Raw genomic sequence first — 18,854 nt, 5'->3', positions numbered from 1 at the left:
ATGAAATTCTACTACACTTTATATGACTGGAGACATGAGCAGAATCTTTTTTAAGATGACGATAGCCTAGGCCTACTCTGCTGACAGAACAATAAAACAACCTTTTCTTAGATGCAACCATGCAATCTAGGTTTATGAGAAGGGGTCATGGCTAGAAGAGATCCAGCTTGTGTCAAATTAATGTTAAAAGTATATTTCTTTTAGCATTTCAGCTGAACCTTTTCCTAACCTTAACCTAATTATCTTAACCTGCTGTGTAATTTCTACTAACCTGCTACAAAAAGTCAAATTTGATGTTCATTTGATAAAAGCTGGATCCTTCTAGCCATGACCATGAAAAGGGGAGAAACAAATTCTACAATATGATGTCCAAATAGCCTAGAAGAGGATATTATTGTCTAAAAAGACTCCAGTGGTACTGACCCAATGATAATTTGTTGAGAACTTTATTCATAAGAGGGGAAATGTATGGACATTACAGTCATAGGAAAAAGGCCTCAATGGGGTACGACAACCTGCTGTGTTGACTATTGGTTGTTCCAGCAATAGATTTAATCTTTATATAACACTAAAACACCTGAATGAATTAAACACAACCAAACAATCAAGAGCCCTGATGGGGCGGCAGGGTAGCCTAGTGGATAGAGCGTTTGGACTAGTAACTGTAAGGTTGCAAGTTTGAATCCCCGAGCTGACAAGGTACAAATCTGTCATTCTGCCCCTGAACAAGGCAGTTAACCCACTGTTCCTAGGCTGTCATTGAAAATAAGAATTTGTTCTTAACTGACTTGCCTAGTTAAATAAAGGTAAAAAAATAAATATAGATTACCTAATGAATTAACAGTATATTCTAACATCAGGTGTGCTTTTCATTTGTACTGTAGGTTCACCAGCTGACCTCTATCAAGACACCCATCGACTTGATTCCCACTGTGAAGATGAGCAATGCTGCAGCAGTTTACTACTTTTTCCTTTTCCAGATATGAAAAGGGACATCCCTCAATTATACAAGATGGTTGTAATATGCTGTGCTTTGGTCAATCTAAATGATTCTGTTCTGCCATTTGAGTACAAAGCACCTTCACCTTGTCCTCATGCCCCCTTAAACTGTATGACTATATAACATGTAATTTGGAACATGTAAAATACTATTGTTTATGAGTTTGTGAACATACTGTATTTCAATAATAGGCTATATTGTTGTATGGGTGAAATGAAAAGTATTTTGTGTCATCTCTGCTTTTCCTTGCCCCATTGAATAAAATGTATTTCTTATAGCCTAACTATTCTTTCTTTACAATTTAAACACATTAGTCAAACCATATTCATTGTCACAGTGGCAACTCCAAGTGCCACTGAGACCTTCTGGGAGAAAAGTATCTGTCATTAAACTTGGTGGTAGTAGTAGTTGTGTGTATGTTTTAAACTAAGGAGCCTAACATCCGCTTCCAGACATTTCACTAACTACATTATGTAGTTAGGTTGGATTTGCACTAAACAATTTCATGTCAGCGCAATGCATTTACAAAAACTAGTATAATGATTAGCCTCATATACATTGTCTACTGGTATCATTTTTAAATTGAGAACATATAGCTCAACACTATGTAAACAATGTGTGAGTTAAGCTATTCTTTGCTTCAGATGCACAATGTCAATGGATGCATTGCAAATGGCCATAAGGCAAATGCCATCATACTGTAGGCCAGTGGTTCCAAACTCCGATCCATGAGTATCCCTGACAGTACACATTTTTATTGTACCCCCAGACAAGCACACCTGATTCAACTTGTCAACTAATCATCAGCCCCTCAATGAGTTGAATCAGGTATGTTTGTCCGGGGTTACAACAAAAATGTGTGGGGTTACTCGAGGACTGGAGTTGGTAACCACTGCTGTAGGCCTATGGCTGAATTGCCGTTGCATGCCAATATCATTTGCTTAATGGGTTCACATGGCTGATATCCTGAAAAAAAGAGTGATAATCAAATAAAACTAATTGGAGAGCTTACAACTGAACAAAAAGTTAGTGTTCATTTGAGAATAAAACACAGAAACAGACAAATTAGAGACAGATTCCCTTCCTCTCTTTATTGCAGGATTGTGACCTGGGATTAATCAACATTGACACTAGTTCATCTTGAATAATAGTTTTAACAATTAAAACAAGTTTAAACACTTCACTTCAAATAATTAACACTTTCATATCATTTCAAAGTGTACAAGCTAACACAAATGTAAAGGTTAGTTGGACATCTTAATAACAAGTAGGCTATTATTAATAAAGCATAATTTCAGTCCATACCAGAGGTGGCCAACCTTGCTCCACTGATCCGTGATCTACTGGGTGAGCAGACTTCTATTCAAGCCCAGCAATAGCACACTTAATAATCAACTCATTAGGTTTGATAAATTGAATCAGGTGTGTTAGTGCTGGGCTGGAACAGAAGCCTGCACACCCAGCAGGGTTGACCTGCTCCAGTTGTAATAAGTATTTTTGTAAAAATATTTGTTTTATATATAAATATATATATACATTTTTTTGTAAAAAATAAACGCTGACATAGGTACACATATAACTCATGATATACAAGGATGTACCCTTATTCTCTTGGGACATTCATGGGCACCTCTTCATCTGCAAACGCAGAAAGGGTTTCACAGCTTTCTGTATCTGAGGACATAAAACATCACAAAGACACAGGCTGCTTTATACTCAAATTAGACAGCACTGAATATTATGTTGCTGTATTTATCTGTCCTCAGTTTCTCACGATCGGAGGACTTCCACAAGACTGACTCTGGTCTACCAACATGGTGCCTGGTGTTGTTGCTAGGTGATTTGTGAAGCAACTGTAAGCCCTCTATATTAGGTTTATGGTAACATCACTTAACATGTTTAATTATTTAGCCTCTCCAATATAATCAAGGTAGAATCAGGAATTCCCAGGGCAGCTATCTAGGTCCCTTTTTTCTATCTTTACTAATGGCAGGTCACTGGGTTTGAGTAAAGCAAATATGGCTATGTTTGAAAATGACTCAGCACTATACACGTCAGCTACTACAGAGAATTAAATCACTTAAAAAAAGAGCTGCAGTTTCAGAATGGGTGGCAAGGAATAAGATAGTCATAAATATTTCAAAAACTAAAAGCACTAAACTGCTTGGAGTAACCCTGGATTGTAAACTGTCATGGTTAAAACATGTTGATACAGCACTGGATAAGAGGAGAAGCCTGTCCATAATAAAGCACTGCTTTGCCTTTTTAACAACACTAACATCAAGGCTGGTCCTACAGGCTCTAGTTTTGTCACACCTGGACTACTGTTCAGTTGTGTGGTCAGGTACCACAAAGAGGGACCTCGGAAAATTGCAATTGGCTCAGAACAGGTCAGCATGGCTGGCTCTTAAATGCACATGGAGAGCTAACATTAATAATATGCATGTAAATCTCTCATTGCTCAAAGTGGAGGAGAGCTTGACTTCAGTGTTTGTAAGAAGTGTTGACATGCTGAATGCACCAAAGTGTTTAAACAACTAGCACATAGTACGGACACCCATGCATACCCCACAGGACATGCCACCAAAGTTTTCTTCACAATCACCAAGTCAAGAACAGACTATGGGAGGTTCACAGTACTACATAGAGCCATGGCTACATGGAACTCTATTCCACATCAGGTAACTGATGCAAGCAGTAGAATCAGATGATTTTTAAAATAAAAATACACCTTATGGGACTGTGAAGAGACACACACAGGCACACATGATAAGACACGCACTCTACACACGTACACATGTATGTTGTATTGTAAATATGTGATCGTTGAGTAGTGGCCTGAGGGAACACACTTAATGTATTGGGTATAGTGTTATGAAATGTAATATTTTAAACTGTATATAACTTTGTTAATGTTGCTGGACCCCAAGCCTCGGTAGCAGCTAATGGGGATCCTTAATAAATACAAATAGTGGAATATCTGTAGGCCTACTTGAAACTCAATTCCTGCCTGCCATTAGGCTACATTGTTTTGTTGCGCAATTCCGAAAATCATTATCATCATATGCTATTTTTAGGTCACGTTGATATTTTCTAAATGGCAATTGAGGGAACGAGCAGCTTTGACTTTATACATTCTTACAGGCTGACCACACCGCTCGCATCGCGTGCGTGAGCGTTGCAAAATAAATGTAGAAATCTATGTTATTCAATTATTGCACCCACACTGCTCACAGGCGCCAACAAGCGTATGCGTTGCCAAGGGCTAAAATAGAAATCAGTTATATTTCTGACACAGATTGCACTGCAAGTCCTGCCTCTCCCATCTCCTTATTGGTTTATAGAAGCAGGTACCCACGTGCCATCTTCTCATTGGTTATACCCACGTGGGTGACTGAAAGACGAACGAGGTCAATGCACCTAATTTATGAAAGTTGCCAATCGCAATATGAAGTCAAGAGAAGAAGAAGCCTGGAAGGAAGAGAGATGGCTAGAAATGATTCGGTTGACCGTTTTATGTGTGGATTAATTGGCGGAGTAGAGGACCTTGTGCATTTCAGGTAAAATAACAACTCAATGTTTATATCCCAGGACAAATTAGCTAGCAACAGCAAGCTAGCTAAATAGGACAAATTAGCTAGCAAGTGCAAGCTAACTAGCTAAATTACCATGAGTGTTCAATGCTTTTCGACCTGTCCCCAAATTAATATAATTGGTTCAGAGTTTTTTTAAATATTTTAACCTGTGTGTCGTGATCGCATTTGGTGTGGGGGGACAAAATAAATGTATGCACGATGGCACACGCTCGCAGCCGGTTTGGGTTCCGTGTTAGAATGCATAACACATGGCAAACATATAATGCAAAAACTTAAATATAAAGCTGGCGCCGAAGAACATGGCTGACGTTTTACATTCTCCCAACCAATTGTGCAATAATTTTTTTTTTTGCGTAACTTATTTTTTTAACTTATTGTGTACATAATGTTGCTGCTACCGTCTCTTATGACCGAAAATAACTTCTGGACATCAGAAAAGCGATTACTCACCACAAACTGGAAAAATCTTTTCCTTCAACGAGTCCGATGAGAAGGATATCCTGCTTTCACTGGAACAGGCCGAGATCCATGCCTTTTGCGTGAGGAAAGGACGCTGGGAAAAGGGGACGCAGATCGGGGATCCTTCTGAGAAGCTGGAGGCAAGCGAGTAAACTCCCAATGCCTTCCATTCTCCTTGCAATCGTGAGAAAACCAAATTGATGACCTATTATTAAGATTATCCTACCAATGGGACATTAAAAACTGTAGCATCTTATGTTTCACCGAGACGTGGCTGAACGAATAAACGGACAATATAGAGCTGGCGGGATTTTCCTTGCACCGGCAGAACAGAGACGCTACCTCTGGTAAGACGAGGGGTGGGGGTGTGTGTCTTTTTGTCAATAACAGCTGGTGCGCGATGTCTAATATTAAAGAAATCTCGAGGTATTGCTCGCCTGAGGTAGAGTACCTTATGATAAGTTGTCGACCACACTATCAACCAACAGTTCTCAACTGTATTATTCATTGCTGTCTATTTACCACCACAAAGTGAAGCTGGCGCTAAGACCGCTCTCAACCAACTCTATAAGGCCATAAGCAAAGAAGAAAATGCTCACCCAGAAGCGGCGCTCCTAGTGGCCGGGGACTTTAATGCAGGCAAACTTAAATCAGTTTTACCAAATTTTTACCAGCATGTCACATACAGTGGGGGAAAAAAGTATTTGATCCCCTGCTGATTTTGTACGTTTGCCCACTTACAAAGAAATGATCAGTCTATAATTTTAATGGTAGCTTTATACGAACAGTGAGAGACAATAACAATAAACAAATCCAGAAAAACGCATGTCAAAAATGTTATAAAATTATTTGCATTTTAATGAGGGAAATAAGTATTTGACCCCTCTGCAAAACATGACTTAGTACTTTGTAGCAAAACCCTTGTTGGCAATCACAGAGGTCTGATGTTTCTTGTAGTTGGCCACCAGGTTTGCACACATCTCAGGAGGGATTTTGTCCCACTCCTCTTTGCAGATCTTCTCCAAGTCATTAAGGTTTCGAGGCTGACGTTTGGCAACTCGAACCTTCAGCTCCCTCCACAGATTTTCTATGGGATTAAGGTCTGGAGACTGGCTAGGCCACTCCAGGACCTTAATGTGCTTCTTTTTGAGCTACTCCTTTGTTGCCTTGGTCGTGTGTTTTGGGTCATTGTCATGCTGGAATACCCATCCACGACCCATTTTCAATGCCCCCGCTGAGGGAAGGAGGTTCTCACCCAAGATTTGACAGTACATGGCCCAGTCAAATGATGCTGTGAAGTTGTCCTGTCCCCTTAGCAGAAAAACACCCACAAAGCATAATGTTTCCACCTCCCTGTTTGACGGTGGAGATGGTGTTCTTGGGGTCATAGGCAGCATTCCTCCTCCTCCAAACACGGTGAGTTGAGTTGATGCCAAAGAGCTCCATTTTGGTCTCATCTGACCACAACACTTTCACTCAGTTGTCCTCTGAATCATTCAGATGTTCATTGGCAAACTTCAGACGGGCATGTATATATGTATTCTTGAGCAGGGGGACCTTGCGGACGCTGCAGGATTTCAGTCCTTCACGGCGTAGTGTGTTACCAATTGTTTTCTTGGTGACAATGGTCACAGCTGCCGTGTCTTTTTTACCGGTAACAAGCTGCGGTTAGGAGCACTCCCTTTAAGAGTGTGCTCCTAATCTCAGCTCGTTACCTGTATAAAAAAGACACCTGGGAGCCAGAAATCTTTCTGATTGAGAGGGGGTCAAATACTTATTTCCCTCATTAAAATGCAAATCAATTTATAACATTTTTGACATGCATTTTTCTGGATATTTTTGTTGTTATTCTGTCTCTCACTGTTCAAATAAACCTGCCATTAAAATTATAGACTGATCCTTTCTTTATCAGTGGGCAAACATACAAAATCAGCAAGGGATCAAATACTTTTCCCCCCCCACTGTATGCAACCAGGGGGAAAAAAAATCCTAGACCACCTTTACTCCACACATAGAGATGCATACAAAGCTCTCCCCCGCCCTCCATTTGGCAAATCTGACCATAATTCTATCCTCCTGATTCCTGCTTACAAGCAAAAACTAAAGCAGGAAGTACCAGTACTCAATACGGAAGTGGTCAGATGACGTGGATGCTACACTACAGGACTGTTTTGCTAGCACAGACTGGAATATGTTCCGGGATTCATCCAATGGCATTCAGGAATACACCAACTCAGTCATTGGCTTCATCAATAAGTGCATGGATGACGTCATCCCACCGTGACTGTACGTACATATCCCAACCAGAATCCATGGATTACAGGCAACATCCGCATCAAGCTAAAGGCTAGAGCTGCCGCTTTCAAGGAGTGGGAGACTAATCCGGGTGCTTATAGGAAATCCCACTATGCCCTCAGACGAACCATCAAACAAGCAAAGCGTCAATACAGGATTAAGATTTAATCCTACTTCACTGGCTCTGACACACGTCGGATGTGGCAGGGCTTGAAAACTATTACGGACTACAAAGGGAAACCCAGACACGAGCTACCCAGTGACGTGAGCCTACCAGATGAGCTAAATGCCTTTTATGCTCGCTTCGAGGCAAACAACACTGAGGCATGCACGAGAGCACCAGCTGTTCGTGATGACTGTGTGATAACGCTCTCAGAAGCCGATGTGAACAAAAACTTTAAACAGGTCAACATTCACAAAGCCGCTGGGCCAGACAGATTACCAGGACGTGTACTCAAAGCATGCGCGGACCAACTGGCAAGTGTCTTCACTGACATTTTCAACCTCTCCCTGACCGAGTCTGTAATACCTACATGTTTCAAGCAGACCACCATAGTCCCTGTGCCCAAGGAAGTGAAGGTAACCTGCCTAAATGATTACTGGCCCGTGGCACTTACGTCGGAAGCCATAAAGTGCTTTGAAAGGCTGGTCATGGCTCACATCAACAGTATCCTCCCTGACACGCTAGACCCACTCCAATTCGCATTCCGAACCAACAGATCCACAGATGACGCAATCTCAATCGCACTCCACACCGTCCTTTCTCACCTGGACAAAAGGAACACATATGTGAGAATGCTGTTCATCGACTACAGCTCAGCGTTCAACACCATAGGGCCCACGAAGCTCATTACTAAGCTAAGGACTCTGGGACTAAACACCTCCCTCTGCAACTGGATCCTGGACTTCCTGACGGGCCTCCCCCAGCTGGTAAGAATAGGCAACAATACGTCTGCCATGCTGATCCTCAACACTGGGGCCCCTCAGGGGTGTGTACTTAGTCCCCTCCTGTATTCCCTGTTCACCCAGAACTGCGTAGCCAAACACGACTCCAACACCATCATTAAGTTTGTTGACGACACCACAGTGGTAGGCCTGATCACCGACAACGATGAGACGACCTATAGGGAGGAGGTCAGAGAACTGGCAGTGTTGTGCCAGGACAACAACCTCTCCCTCAATGTGAGCAAGACAAAGGAGCTGAACGTGGACTACAGGTAAAGGCGGGCCGAACAAGCCCCCATTAACATCGACAGGGCTGTAGTGGAGCGGATCGAGACTTTCAAGTTCCTTGGTGTCCACTTCGCCAATGAACTATCATGGTCCAAACATACCAAGACAGTCGTGAAGAGGGCACAACAAAAAGATTTGGCATGGGCCCCCAGATCCTCAAAAGGTTCCACAGCTGCACAATCGAAAGCAGCCTGACCGTTTGCATCACCGCCTGGTATGGCAGCTGCTCGGCATATCACCGTAAGGTGCTACAGAAGGTAGTGCGAATGGCCCAGTACATCACTGGGGCCAAGCTTCCTGCCATCCAGGACCTATATAATAGGCGTTGTCAGAGGAAAGCCCATACAATTGTCAGAGCCTCCAGTCACCCTAGTTAGACTGTTTTCTCTGCTACCGCACGGCAAGTGGTACCAGAGCGCCAAGTCTAGGCCCAAAATGCTCCTCAACAGCTTCTACCCCGAAGCCATTAGGCTGCTGAACAATTCATAAATATCGCCACCGGACAATTTCCATTGACCCAGTCCCTCTTGTACACGGCTGCTACTCGCTGTTTGTTTGTTACCTATGCATAGTCAGTCACTTTGCCCCCACCTACATGTACAGATTACCTCTAGCCTGTACACTGACTCGGTACCGGTGCCCCCTGTATATAGCCTCGTTATTGTTATTATTATTGTGTACTTTTTATTATTACTTTATATTGTAGATCGCCTACTTGGTAAATACTTTCTTCTTCTTGAACTACACTGTTGGTTAAGGGCTTGTAAGTAAGCATTTCACGGTAAAGTCTACACTTGTATTTGGCGCTTGTGGCAAGTAAAGTTTGATTTAATTCACAGAATATTTATTCTCCTGTTGGAAAAATGGTATTGTGTAAAACATGTTTTTAAAAATTATGACTTTGAATACATTTAAGATTTACAGTGACTTCTTTAGCCTATTTCTGGAGTAATTTTCACCACAGGACAGCTCCTGTAATGGCAGAGTCAAGTGTGACTTACAATGCATCATTAAAACACTCGTAAGCCTCAATTCCATCACTATTGGGAAACCGGGCCCAGAGTTTTTCCCAAGTCAAGTAGTCAGAAAACATTCTGGTTTCTTTCATTTGTTATGATGATTTGAGCCAATGCTGATATTTTTATTTATGCATATACAGTTGAAGTCGGAAGTTTACATAGGTTGGAGTCATTAAAACTCGTTTTTCAACCACTCCACAAATTTCTTGTTAACAAACTATAGTTTTGGCAAGTCAGGTAGGACATCTACTTTGTGCTTGTGTAACCGATGTGAAATGGCTAGTTAGTTAGCGGTGGTGCGCGCTAATAGCGTTTCAATCAGTGACGTCACTCGCTCTGAGACCTGAAGTAGGGTTTCCCCTTGCGTTGCAAGGGCCGCGGCTTTTGTGGCGCGATGGGTAACGATGCTTTGGTGGGTGCCAGTTGTTGATGTGTGCAAGGGTCCCTGGTTCGAGCCCGGGTTGGGGCGAAGAGAGGGACGGAACCTACACTGTTACACTTGACACAAATAATTTTTCCAACAATTCCAGTGGGTCAGAAGTTTACATACACTAAGTTGACTGTGCCTTTAAACAGCTTGGAAAATTCCAGAAAACTATGTCATGGCTTTAGAAGCTACTGATAGCCTAATTGACATCATTTGAGGTGTACCTGTGGATGTATTTCAAGGCCTACCTTCAAACTCAGTGCCTCTTTGCTTGACATCATGAGAAAAATCAAAAGAAATCAGCCAAGACCTCAGAAAAAAAATTGTAGACCTCCGCAAGTCTTGTTCATCCTTGGGAGCAATAGTACGTAAGTATAAACAACATGGGACCACGCAGCCGTCATAGCGCTCAGGAAGGAGACGCGTTCTGTCTCCTAGAGATGAACGCACTTTGGTGCGAAAAGTGCAAATCAATCCCAGAACAACAGCAAAGGACCTTGTGAAGATGCTGGAGGAAACAAGTACAAAAGTATTTATATTCCCTTTAAAACTTTAAATTCCTATATCGACATAACCTGAAAGGCCGCTCAGCAAGGAAGAAGCCACTGCTCCAAAGCCTCCATGAAAAAGCCAGACTACGGTTTGCAACTGCACATGGGGACAAAGATCGTACTTTTTGGAGAAATGTCCTCTGGTCTGATGAAACAAAAATAGAACTGTTTGGCCATAATGACCATTGTTATGTTTGGAGGAAAAAGGGGGAGGCTTGTAAGCCGAAGAACACCATCCCAACCATGAAGCACGGGGGTGGCAGCATCATGTTGCGTGGGTGCTTTGCTGCAGGAGGTACTGGTGCACTTCACAAAATAGATGGGAAAATGATGTGGATATATTCAAGCAACATCTCAGTCAGGAAGCTAAAGCTTGGTCGCAAATGGGTCTTCCAAATGGACAATGACCCCAAGTATACTTCCAAAGTTGTAGCAAAATGACTTAGAGTATTGGAGTGGCCATCACAAAGCCCTGACCTCAGTCCTATAGAAAATGTGTGGTCTTAACTGACAAAGCCTGTGCGAGCAAGGAGGCCTACAAACCTGACTCAGTTACACCAGCTCTGTCAGGAGGAATGGGCCAAAATTCACCCAACTTATTGTGGGAAGCTTGTGGAAGGCAAGGCAAAACGTTTGACCCAAGATAAATAATGTAAAGTCATTGCTACCAAATACTAACTGAGTGTATGTAAACTTCTGACCCACTGGGAATGTGGGTCAGAAGAAATACAAGCTGAAATAAATCATTCTCTCTACTATTATTATGACATTCCACATTCTTAAAATAAAGTGGTGATCCTAACTGACCTAAGACAGGGAATTTTTACTAGGATTAAATGTCAGGAATTGTGAAAAACGGAGTTTAAATGTATTTGGCTAAGGTGTATGTAAACTTCCGACTTCAACTGTATGTAATTTATTGACTCTCTGTGCAGGTATGTACACCTGTGGGGAGAAGGGAGAGTGGACCAACTCAGAACATGGGACTAAAACTCCTACCTGTTTGCCAGGTAAGCTTCACTATTGCAGGCCTAACTGTTGAGAATTTGTACAGTAAGAGTGTATGGATCCTATCTGTAGAGATCCGAGTCCCGGTCTCCTGTTCAGGAAAACATCATCTTAACTATTTCAAAATTCTCTCTTGGACCGAGCGTGCCACTGGTTTTAAGATGCAAACAGGGCTACCTCATCACGAGAGCATGAGTCCAACTCACACCCTGTGTGTGTGTGTCTGTCTGTGTGTTTCAGTATGTGGGGAGCCGTCCCAGCCCTTCCCAGCACAGATTAAGCGTATCGTCGGGGGGCGTAGCACTGTGCCAGGTCTCTTCCCCTGGCAGGTCCTCCTCACCGTAGAAGACATGTCCCGTGTCCCGGAGGACCGCTGGTTCGGAAGCGGTGCCCTGCTCTCCGAGTCTTGGGTCCTCACTGCCGCTCATGTCCTGCGCTCCCAACGCCGCGGCGCCACCATAGTGCCTGTGGCGCCCGAACACATCCGAGTCTACCTGGGCCTGCACGACGTCCGTGCCAAGCAAAACGCCACCAACCGCTCTGTGGAACAAGTCATCCTCCACCCTCACTTTGACCCTCGCAACTACAACAACGACATCGCCTTGGTCAAGCTGAGTCAGGCTGTGCCCGTGGGGGAGCTAGTGCGGCCCGTCTGCCTGCCCCCTCCCCAGGGCAAAGACAGGCCCCAGAGCCCCCAGCTCAACACCCTGGGCCTGGTGGCCGGCTGGGGCATCTCCAACCCCAATGCCTCTGTGGCCGCCGACACCACCGCGCTCTCCTCTGACCTGGGCATGGTGTCGGACGTGCTGCAGTATGTCAAGCTGCCTGTGGTGGCGCAGGAGGAGTGCAAGGCCAGCTATGCATCACGCTCCATCAACTACAACATCACTGACAACATGTTCTGTGCCGGCTTCTACGAGGGTGGGCGTGACACGTGCCTGGGGGACAGCGGGGGGGCGTTCGTGATGGAGGAGCCCGGAAGCGGGCGCTGGGTGGCCCAAGGCCTGGTGTCATGGGGGGGCCCGGAGGAGTGTGGGAGCCAGAGGGTTTATGGGGTTTACACCCGGGTGGCCAACTACGCCGATTGGTTGCAGAGCCAACTGGGGACGGGGCCATGGTGGTGAGAGGGAATAAGGGGGGGGGTCAGTTACGTCCCGATGACAAGCAATTTCCATGTCAAACTCGACTTGAAATCCTTGTGGATTCTTATATGATGAACTCCAATGTATCATTCCCCTCTGTTCAACCTATCCCCATCTCATGTCCTCGGTCTCCTGTGCACCCTCATCCCCTTTCCCCTTCATAACTCCTCTCTTCAGGGTTGGGGATCAAGTCCATTTAAATTCAGCTTTATTTAGGAGATGAGTTGACATTCCAATTTAAGGATCGAAAAGTGCCATTTCTTTAAAACTTTTCAATTGACACCACCCAATGTTATATTTTTATTTTCTATTGTGAATTCGAAAGATTATCTCCAACTCAGTCCCCACATGATACCAGAATAGCTGATCATGAATTGTTGTACTCCAACAATGCACTCCAACTTCATCTTATCACACTCATAAGCCCTTATATTTTATATGATTGTCAATTACGTCCCGATGACAAGCAATTCCATGTCAAACTCGACTTGAAATCCTTGTGCATTCTTATATGATGAACTCCAATGTATCATTCATGTGCTCTCAGATACAAACTGCACTCCTAAACTCATAATGCTGTAGCCATGTATATCTGACAAGTTACCCCTAATGTATAAGAGTAGGGACATACTGTACATGTCATCTAATGAGGTTTTATAATTTGCACATGGAATTGGCCAGTATTATTTTGTATTTCCTTGACATTATCATGGATGGTAAAATTGATAATGAAATAACCACATTTTTTGAGAAGGCATTGCAATGCTGTTGTGTTACTGAGGTTCTGTTCTTCTTGATCCCTCTCAGACCATAGCTACCAGTGTTGGTGTCAGATTACATTTTTCTGCAGTGGAATTGACAATTTAACAATGTCCATGTGCTTTCGACATCGTGGATTAAAATCTAGTCAATTGTGAATTAAAATATAATCAATTAAACTTTACTCTTAGTCTTCTGTAAGTATGTGTGTAAACTGTACTGTCAGCAGTTAGCAATCACAACACCTATACCATGAGTGTAAAACACAACCTCTCTAGGGGAGGTGGGACGAAATCGTCCCACACTATTCAACAGCCAGTGACAAATCAGAGCGCCAAATTTAAAACCACAAAATGTCATAATTCAAATTTCTCAAACATAAGACTATTTTACACCATTTTATAGATACACTTCTCCTGAATCGAACCACGTTGTCCGATTTCCAAAAGGCTTTACAGCGAAAGCGAAACATTAGATTATGTTAGGAGAGTACATAGACACAAAAAAACCACACAGCCATTTCCAAGCAACTAGCATGCATCACAAATACCCAAAACACAGCTAAATGCAGCACTAACCTTTGATGATCTTCATCAGATGAGACTCCTAGGACATTATGTTATACAATACATGCATGTTTTGTTCAATCAAGTTCATATTTATATCAAAAAACAGCTTTTTACATTAGCATGTGATGTTCAGAACTAGCATACCCACCGAAAACTTCCGGTGAATTTACTAAATTACTCACGATTAACGTTGACAAAATACATAAATTATTTAAAGAATTATAGATACAGAACTCCTTTATGCAATCGCTATGTCCGATTTTAAAATAGCTTTTCGGCGAAAGCACATTTTGCAATATTCTGATTACATAGCTCGGCCATCACGGCTAGCTAATTTGACACCCACCAAGTTTGGGACAACCTAAACTCAGAATTACTATTAGAAAAATTGGATTAGCTTTGCTGTTCTTCGTCAGAATGCACTCCCAGGACTTCTACTTCAACATCAAATGTTGTTTTGGTTCCAAATAATCCATAGTTATATCCAAATACCGCCATTTTGTTCGTGCGTTCAGGTCACTATCCGAAGGGTAACGTGCGAGCGCATTTCGTGACAAAAAAATTCAAAATATTCCATTACCGTACTTAGAAGCATGTCAAACACTGTTTAAAATCAATTTTTATGCTACTTTTCTCGTAAAATAGCGATAATATTCCAACTGGGCAACGTTGTATTCATTCAAAGACTGAAAGAAAAAAATGGAGAAGTCTCGTGAACGCGCATCTCCAGTCTCACTGTCCCCAGGCTGACCACTTACAAACTCTGCTGCTGTACTTTGCCCAGAGACAGCAGACACCCCATTCCACTTTCTGGCGGCTTTAGAGAGCCAATGGAAGCCTTAGAAAGTGTCACGTTACAGCACAGATGCTGTAATGTCGATAGAGATGCAACAGAAGGACAACAAATTGTCAGACAGGGCACTTCCTGTATGGAATCTTCTCAGGTTTTGGCCTGCCATATGAGTTCTGTTATACTCACAGACACCATTAAAACAGTTTTACAAATTATATGCATATTCTAGTTTCTGGGCAGGAGTAGTAACCAGATTAAATCGGGTACGTTTTTTATCCGGCCGTGAAAATACTGCCCCCTATACCACAACAGGTTAAGTCAGTTGTTGTCTTATCAGTTTTTAATGTCAAGGCCATTGCCAGTGGGAAAGAAGGGGGGTAGCTTACATTACATCAGAACTATATTGAGGAAGTGATTTGTGTCATAGTGTATGTATGGGGGGTGAGGTGGGGGTTGGTAGGGCAAGAGGGGTGGTCATGGGGTATTGATGTGCTTGCCATGCATCTACCTGTGGTGGGATCCCCTGCGGATTTAAAAAAAAATACACAGATTACATTGATTGGTATTCAATTTCATGTCTTCTAAACATTGTTGTAGGAATACGTTATTTCTGGCCTGATCCACTGTGGAGTTATTTGTAGCTACACTATTTATAAGAATGAACATGTTTTTCCTGACCTTGTGACCTGCTCCTCCTTATAGCCCATTATTAGGGCCCAGAGTTGTTCCTGGTCAGGTCACATGGCCCTATGTTATAAGTTAACAGCTGCTAGGTAGACGGCCCACTCCGATCCGGTCGATAGGAACACTCACTCGCCTACGTGGCAGTTCAGCAATTTTCCTGAACTTTCCTGTTCGAGGTGATGGAGGAAATAAACTGTCACCATTTACCTTTCACTTATCTGTATATGGTGTTTCCCCAGATATAGGTTATCTAAACCTAGTCCTGGACTAAAATTATTTCAATAGGAGAATCTCCATCGAGAAAGCTTTTTAATCCTGGACTAAATTTAATCTGTGTCTGGGAAACTGGCTCTATGTGTAACAGTCTAATCCTAGTGGATATTTTAAAACATGATTTCAATATATCGTCAATCTTATTTGAATAAACTTGAAAACTGAAAATGGATTTCAAATTAGCTTTGTGTTTACTGAATCACACTCCTGGACAAAAAATTAGATTACATTGCATGACCTGGTAAATCTTTTTCAATGTTTACTAAAATGAAAATTATAGAATTAATAATTTGTTAAACCTAAAACTCATTGTCCTTGGCTCGTTTTTTTGTGAAGAACATATAAAATAACACATTTTCATTGAGTGCACACTGTGCACCCCCCTACACATTTATATTACATATGTTGTGTTCGGGTCTACTGGACGGAAGGGTAATAAGTGTGGAAAAGTGTGTGTAGGTAAAAATTAAAAAGGTTTGCTGTGTGCCTTCACTCTGTCTTCCTCCTCCCTAGGCCTGCAGTTTTAACACAGCACCAAGAACCTGTCTGTCTCCCTGCCTGTCTGCCTGTCTCCTGCTTTTCTCACACTCTTTACCCTTTGTAGTGTGTGAAACCACACAATGTCTTGCAAGAACCTGCACAATGTTATTACAATACATTATTTCGATACATTGTGAAAAATGCAGTATTTTCCCACACTCTACCCCAGCGAGTTGAAAATTGGGGGAGGGACACAACAAATAAATAGCTTTGTATGTGTGGCTCCTTACCACAGTCATTCAGTATGGAAAAAAGAATCTCTGCTTAGAGGGCCTTAGAATTATTTTTTGCAGAGAGAGAAGCTAGTGTGGAAGGACTGTCTTCCACTTTGGAAGATTAAGAATTTCTGAATATGAGGATCATGTCTCTGAGTCTGACAGTGAGTTGGAAGAAGAGGATGAGATTGACCCTCAGCCAGCCTCAGGACCAGCCCGTCAGCAACCAGCTTATCAGCAGCCAGCAGGAGGAGAAATATGAATGTAAAAAAAAAAAATGGAATGGTCTTCTTGCCCAAGGAATGAGCTACGCCGCATGCCTGCCAATGTGATAAGGATGCAAGCAGGGCCGACGCGGATGGCGGTTACTCATGTGCAGGACATCGTATTCTTTTGAACTGTTCATCCTAGACACCATCCAGAAAATCATTCTGGACTGCATTCATTTGGAGGGAAGGCATGTTTTTGGAGAGAGATGGAAGGAGATGGACCAAACTCATTTACATGCATACTTTGGGTTTCTTATCCTTGCTGGTGTTTTCAGATCCAATGGGGAATCCATAAAATCCCTGTGGGATGCAGGAACTGGCAGAGAACTTTTCCGTGCAACAATGTCTCTGGAAAACTTCAACATTATTTCCAGGATTATTTGCTTCGATAACTGAGACACTAGCTTGGGAGCAATTGGGAGCAATTTCCAAATGCCTGAAGGTACCACATTCATCTGTACAAACAATAGTATGCAAGTATAAACACCATGGGACCACGCAGGCGTCATACCACTCAGGAAGGAGACGCGTTCTGTCTCCTAGAGATGAGCGTACTGTGGTGCGAAAAGTGCAAATCAACCCCAGAACAACAGCAAAGGACCTTGTGAAGATGCTGGAGGAAACAGGTACAAAAGTATCTACATCCACAGTAAAACGAGTCCTATATCGACATAACCTGAAAGGCCGCTCAGCAAGGAAGAAGCCACTGCTCCAAAACTGCCATAATAAAGCCAGACTACGGTTTGCAACTGCACATGGGGACAAAGATCGTATTTTTTGGAGAAATGTCCTCTGGTCTGTTGAAACAAAAATAGAACTGTTTGGCCATAATGACCATTGTTATGTTTGAAGGAAAAAGGGGGACGCTTGCAAGCCGAAGAACACCATCCCAACCGTGAAGCACGGGGGTGGCAGCATTATGTTGTGGGGGTGATTTGCTGCATAAGGGACTGGTGCACTTCACAAAATAGATGGCATCATGAGGCAGGGAAATCATGTGGATATATTGAAGCAACAAAGCTTGGTCGCAAATGGGTCTTCCAAATGAACAATGACCCCAAGCATACTTCCAAAGTTATGGCTTAAGGACAGCAAAGTCAAGGTAGTGGCCATCACAAAGCCCTGACCTCAATCCTATAGAAAATGTGTGGCAGGACTGGAAAAAGCGTGTGCGAGCAAGGAGGCCTACAAACCTGACTCAGTTGCACCAGCTCTGTCAGGAGGAATGGGTCAAAAATCCCCCAAGTTATTGTGGGAAGCTTGTGGAAGGCTACCCAAAACGTTTGACCAAAGTTAAACAATTTAAAGGCAATGCTACCAAATACTAATTGAGTGTATGTAAACTTCTGACCCACTGGGAATGTGATGAAAGAAATACAAGCTGAAATAAATAATTCTCTCTACTATTATTCTGACATTTTACATTCCTACCATAAAGTGGTTATCCTAACTGACCTAAGACAGGGACATTTTACTCGGATTAAATGTCAGGAATTGTGAAAAACTGAGTTTAAATATATTTGGCTAAGGTGTATGTAAACTTCCGACTTCCAAATGTACATATCTCCCTGGCATATTAGATCATTTATGCAGCAGAATACAAGACATTTTTGGATTCACCTTGATATGCTGTGCTCACTTGAACTGGAAGGCGACGTGGCAGTCTTTCGTGGCCCTACACTCTGCATTTTCCGCTGGCTGCCCCACCACCACAGAAAGCATTGAGCTAACCTGAAACATCTGGATTTTGGAGCTGCCTTACTCACAATAGCAACAAAAAAAAAAAGAGTTTTTATGCAGCTTTGTCAACTGACTTTTTTTATACATTGTTTGGGTACTTTGTTGGTACTTTGCTACCTGCCAACTTTACGGTTTTACTTTTTCATTTTTAATAACCATTTAATCAAATATTTATTTTACATATTGACCAATGTCTTAAGTTTTTTTCCTCTCGCTCAAATTTTTTGATTCAACTTTTCAACGCTTCATCTGGACATGGTTTTACATCCAACAGCCGAAGCT

At 42.5% G+C, this 18,854-nt stretch overlaps 1 protein-coding gene across 3 annotated transcripts in view; it reads left to right on the top strand.

Annotated features, from left to right (window-relative positions):
- Positions 1–13,668, top strand: part of masp1 (MBL associated serine protease 1) — an 84,351-nt gene extending 70,683 nt beyond the window's left edge. For all 3 annotated transcript variants that reach the window (XM_014213412.2, XM_045724298.1, XM_014213411.2), the window contains 2 exons: positions 11,516–11,590; positions 11,829–13,668. In XM_014213412.2, the coding sequence (XP_014068887.1) occupies positions 11,516–11,590; positions 11,829–12,712 (959 nt within the window). In that variant the 3' untranslated portion in view covers positions 12,713–13,668. The remainder of the gene's footprint in view (positions 1–11,515; positions 11,591–11,828) is intronic.
- Positions 13,669–18,854: the final 5,186 nt, after the last annotated feature.

The sequence above is a fragment of the Salmo salar genome, chromosome ssa09 (assembly GCF_905237065.1).
Source record: "Salmo salar chromosome ssa09, Ssal_v3.1, whole genome shotgun sequence".
NCBI lineage: Eukaryota > Metazoa > Chordata > Actinopteri > Salmoniformes > Salmonidae > Salmo > Salmo salar.
Note: the sequence above shows the minus strand (reverse complement) of the source record. Positions and strands in the feature narration are given on the sequence as shown.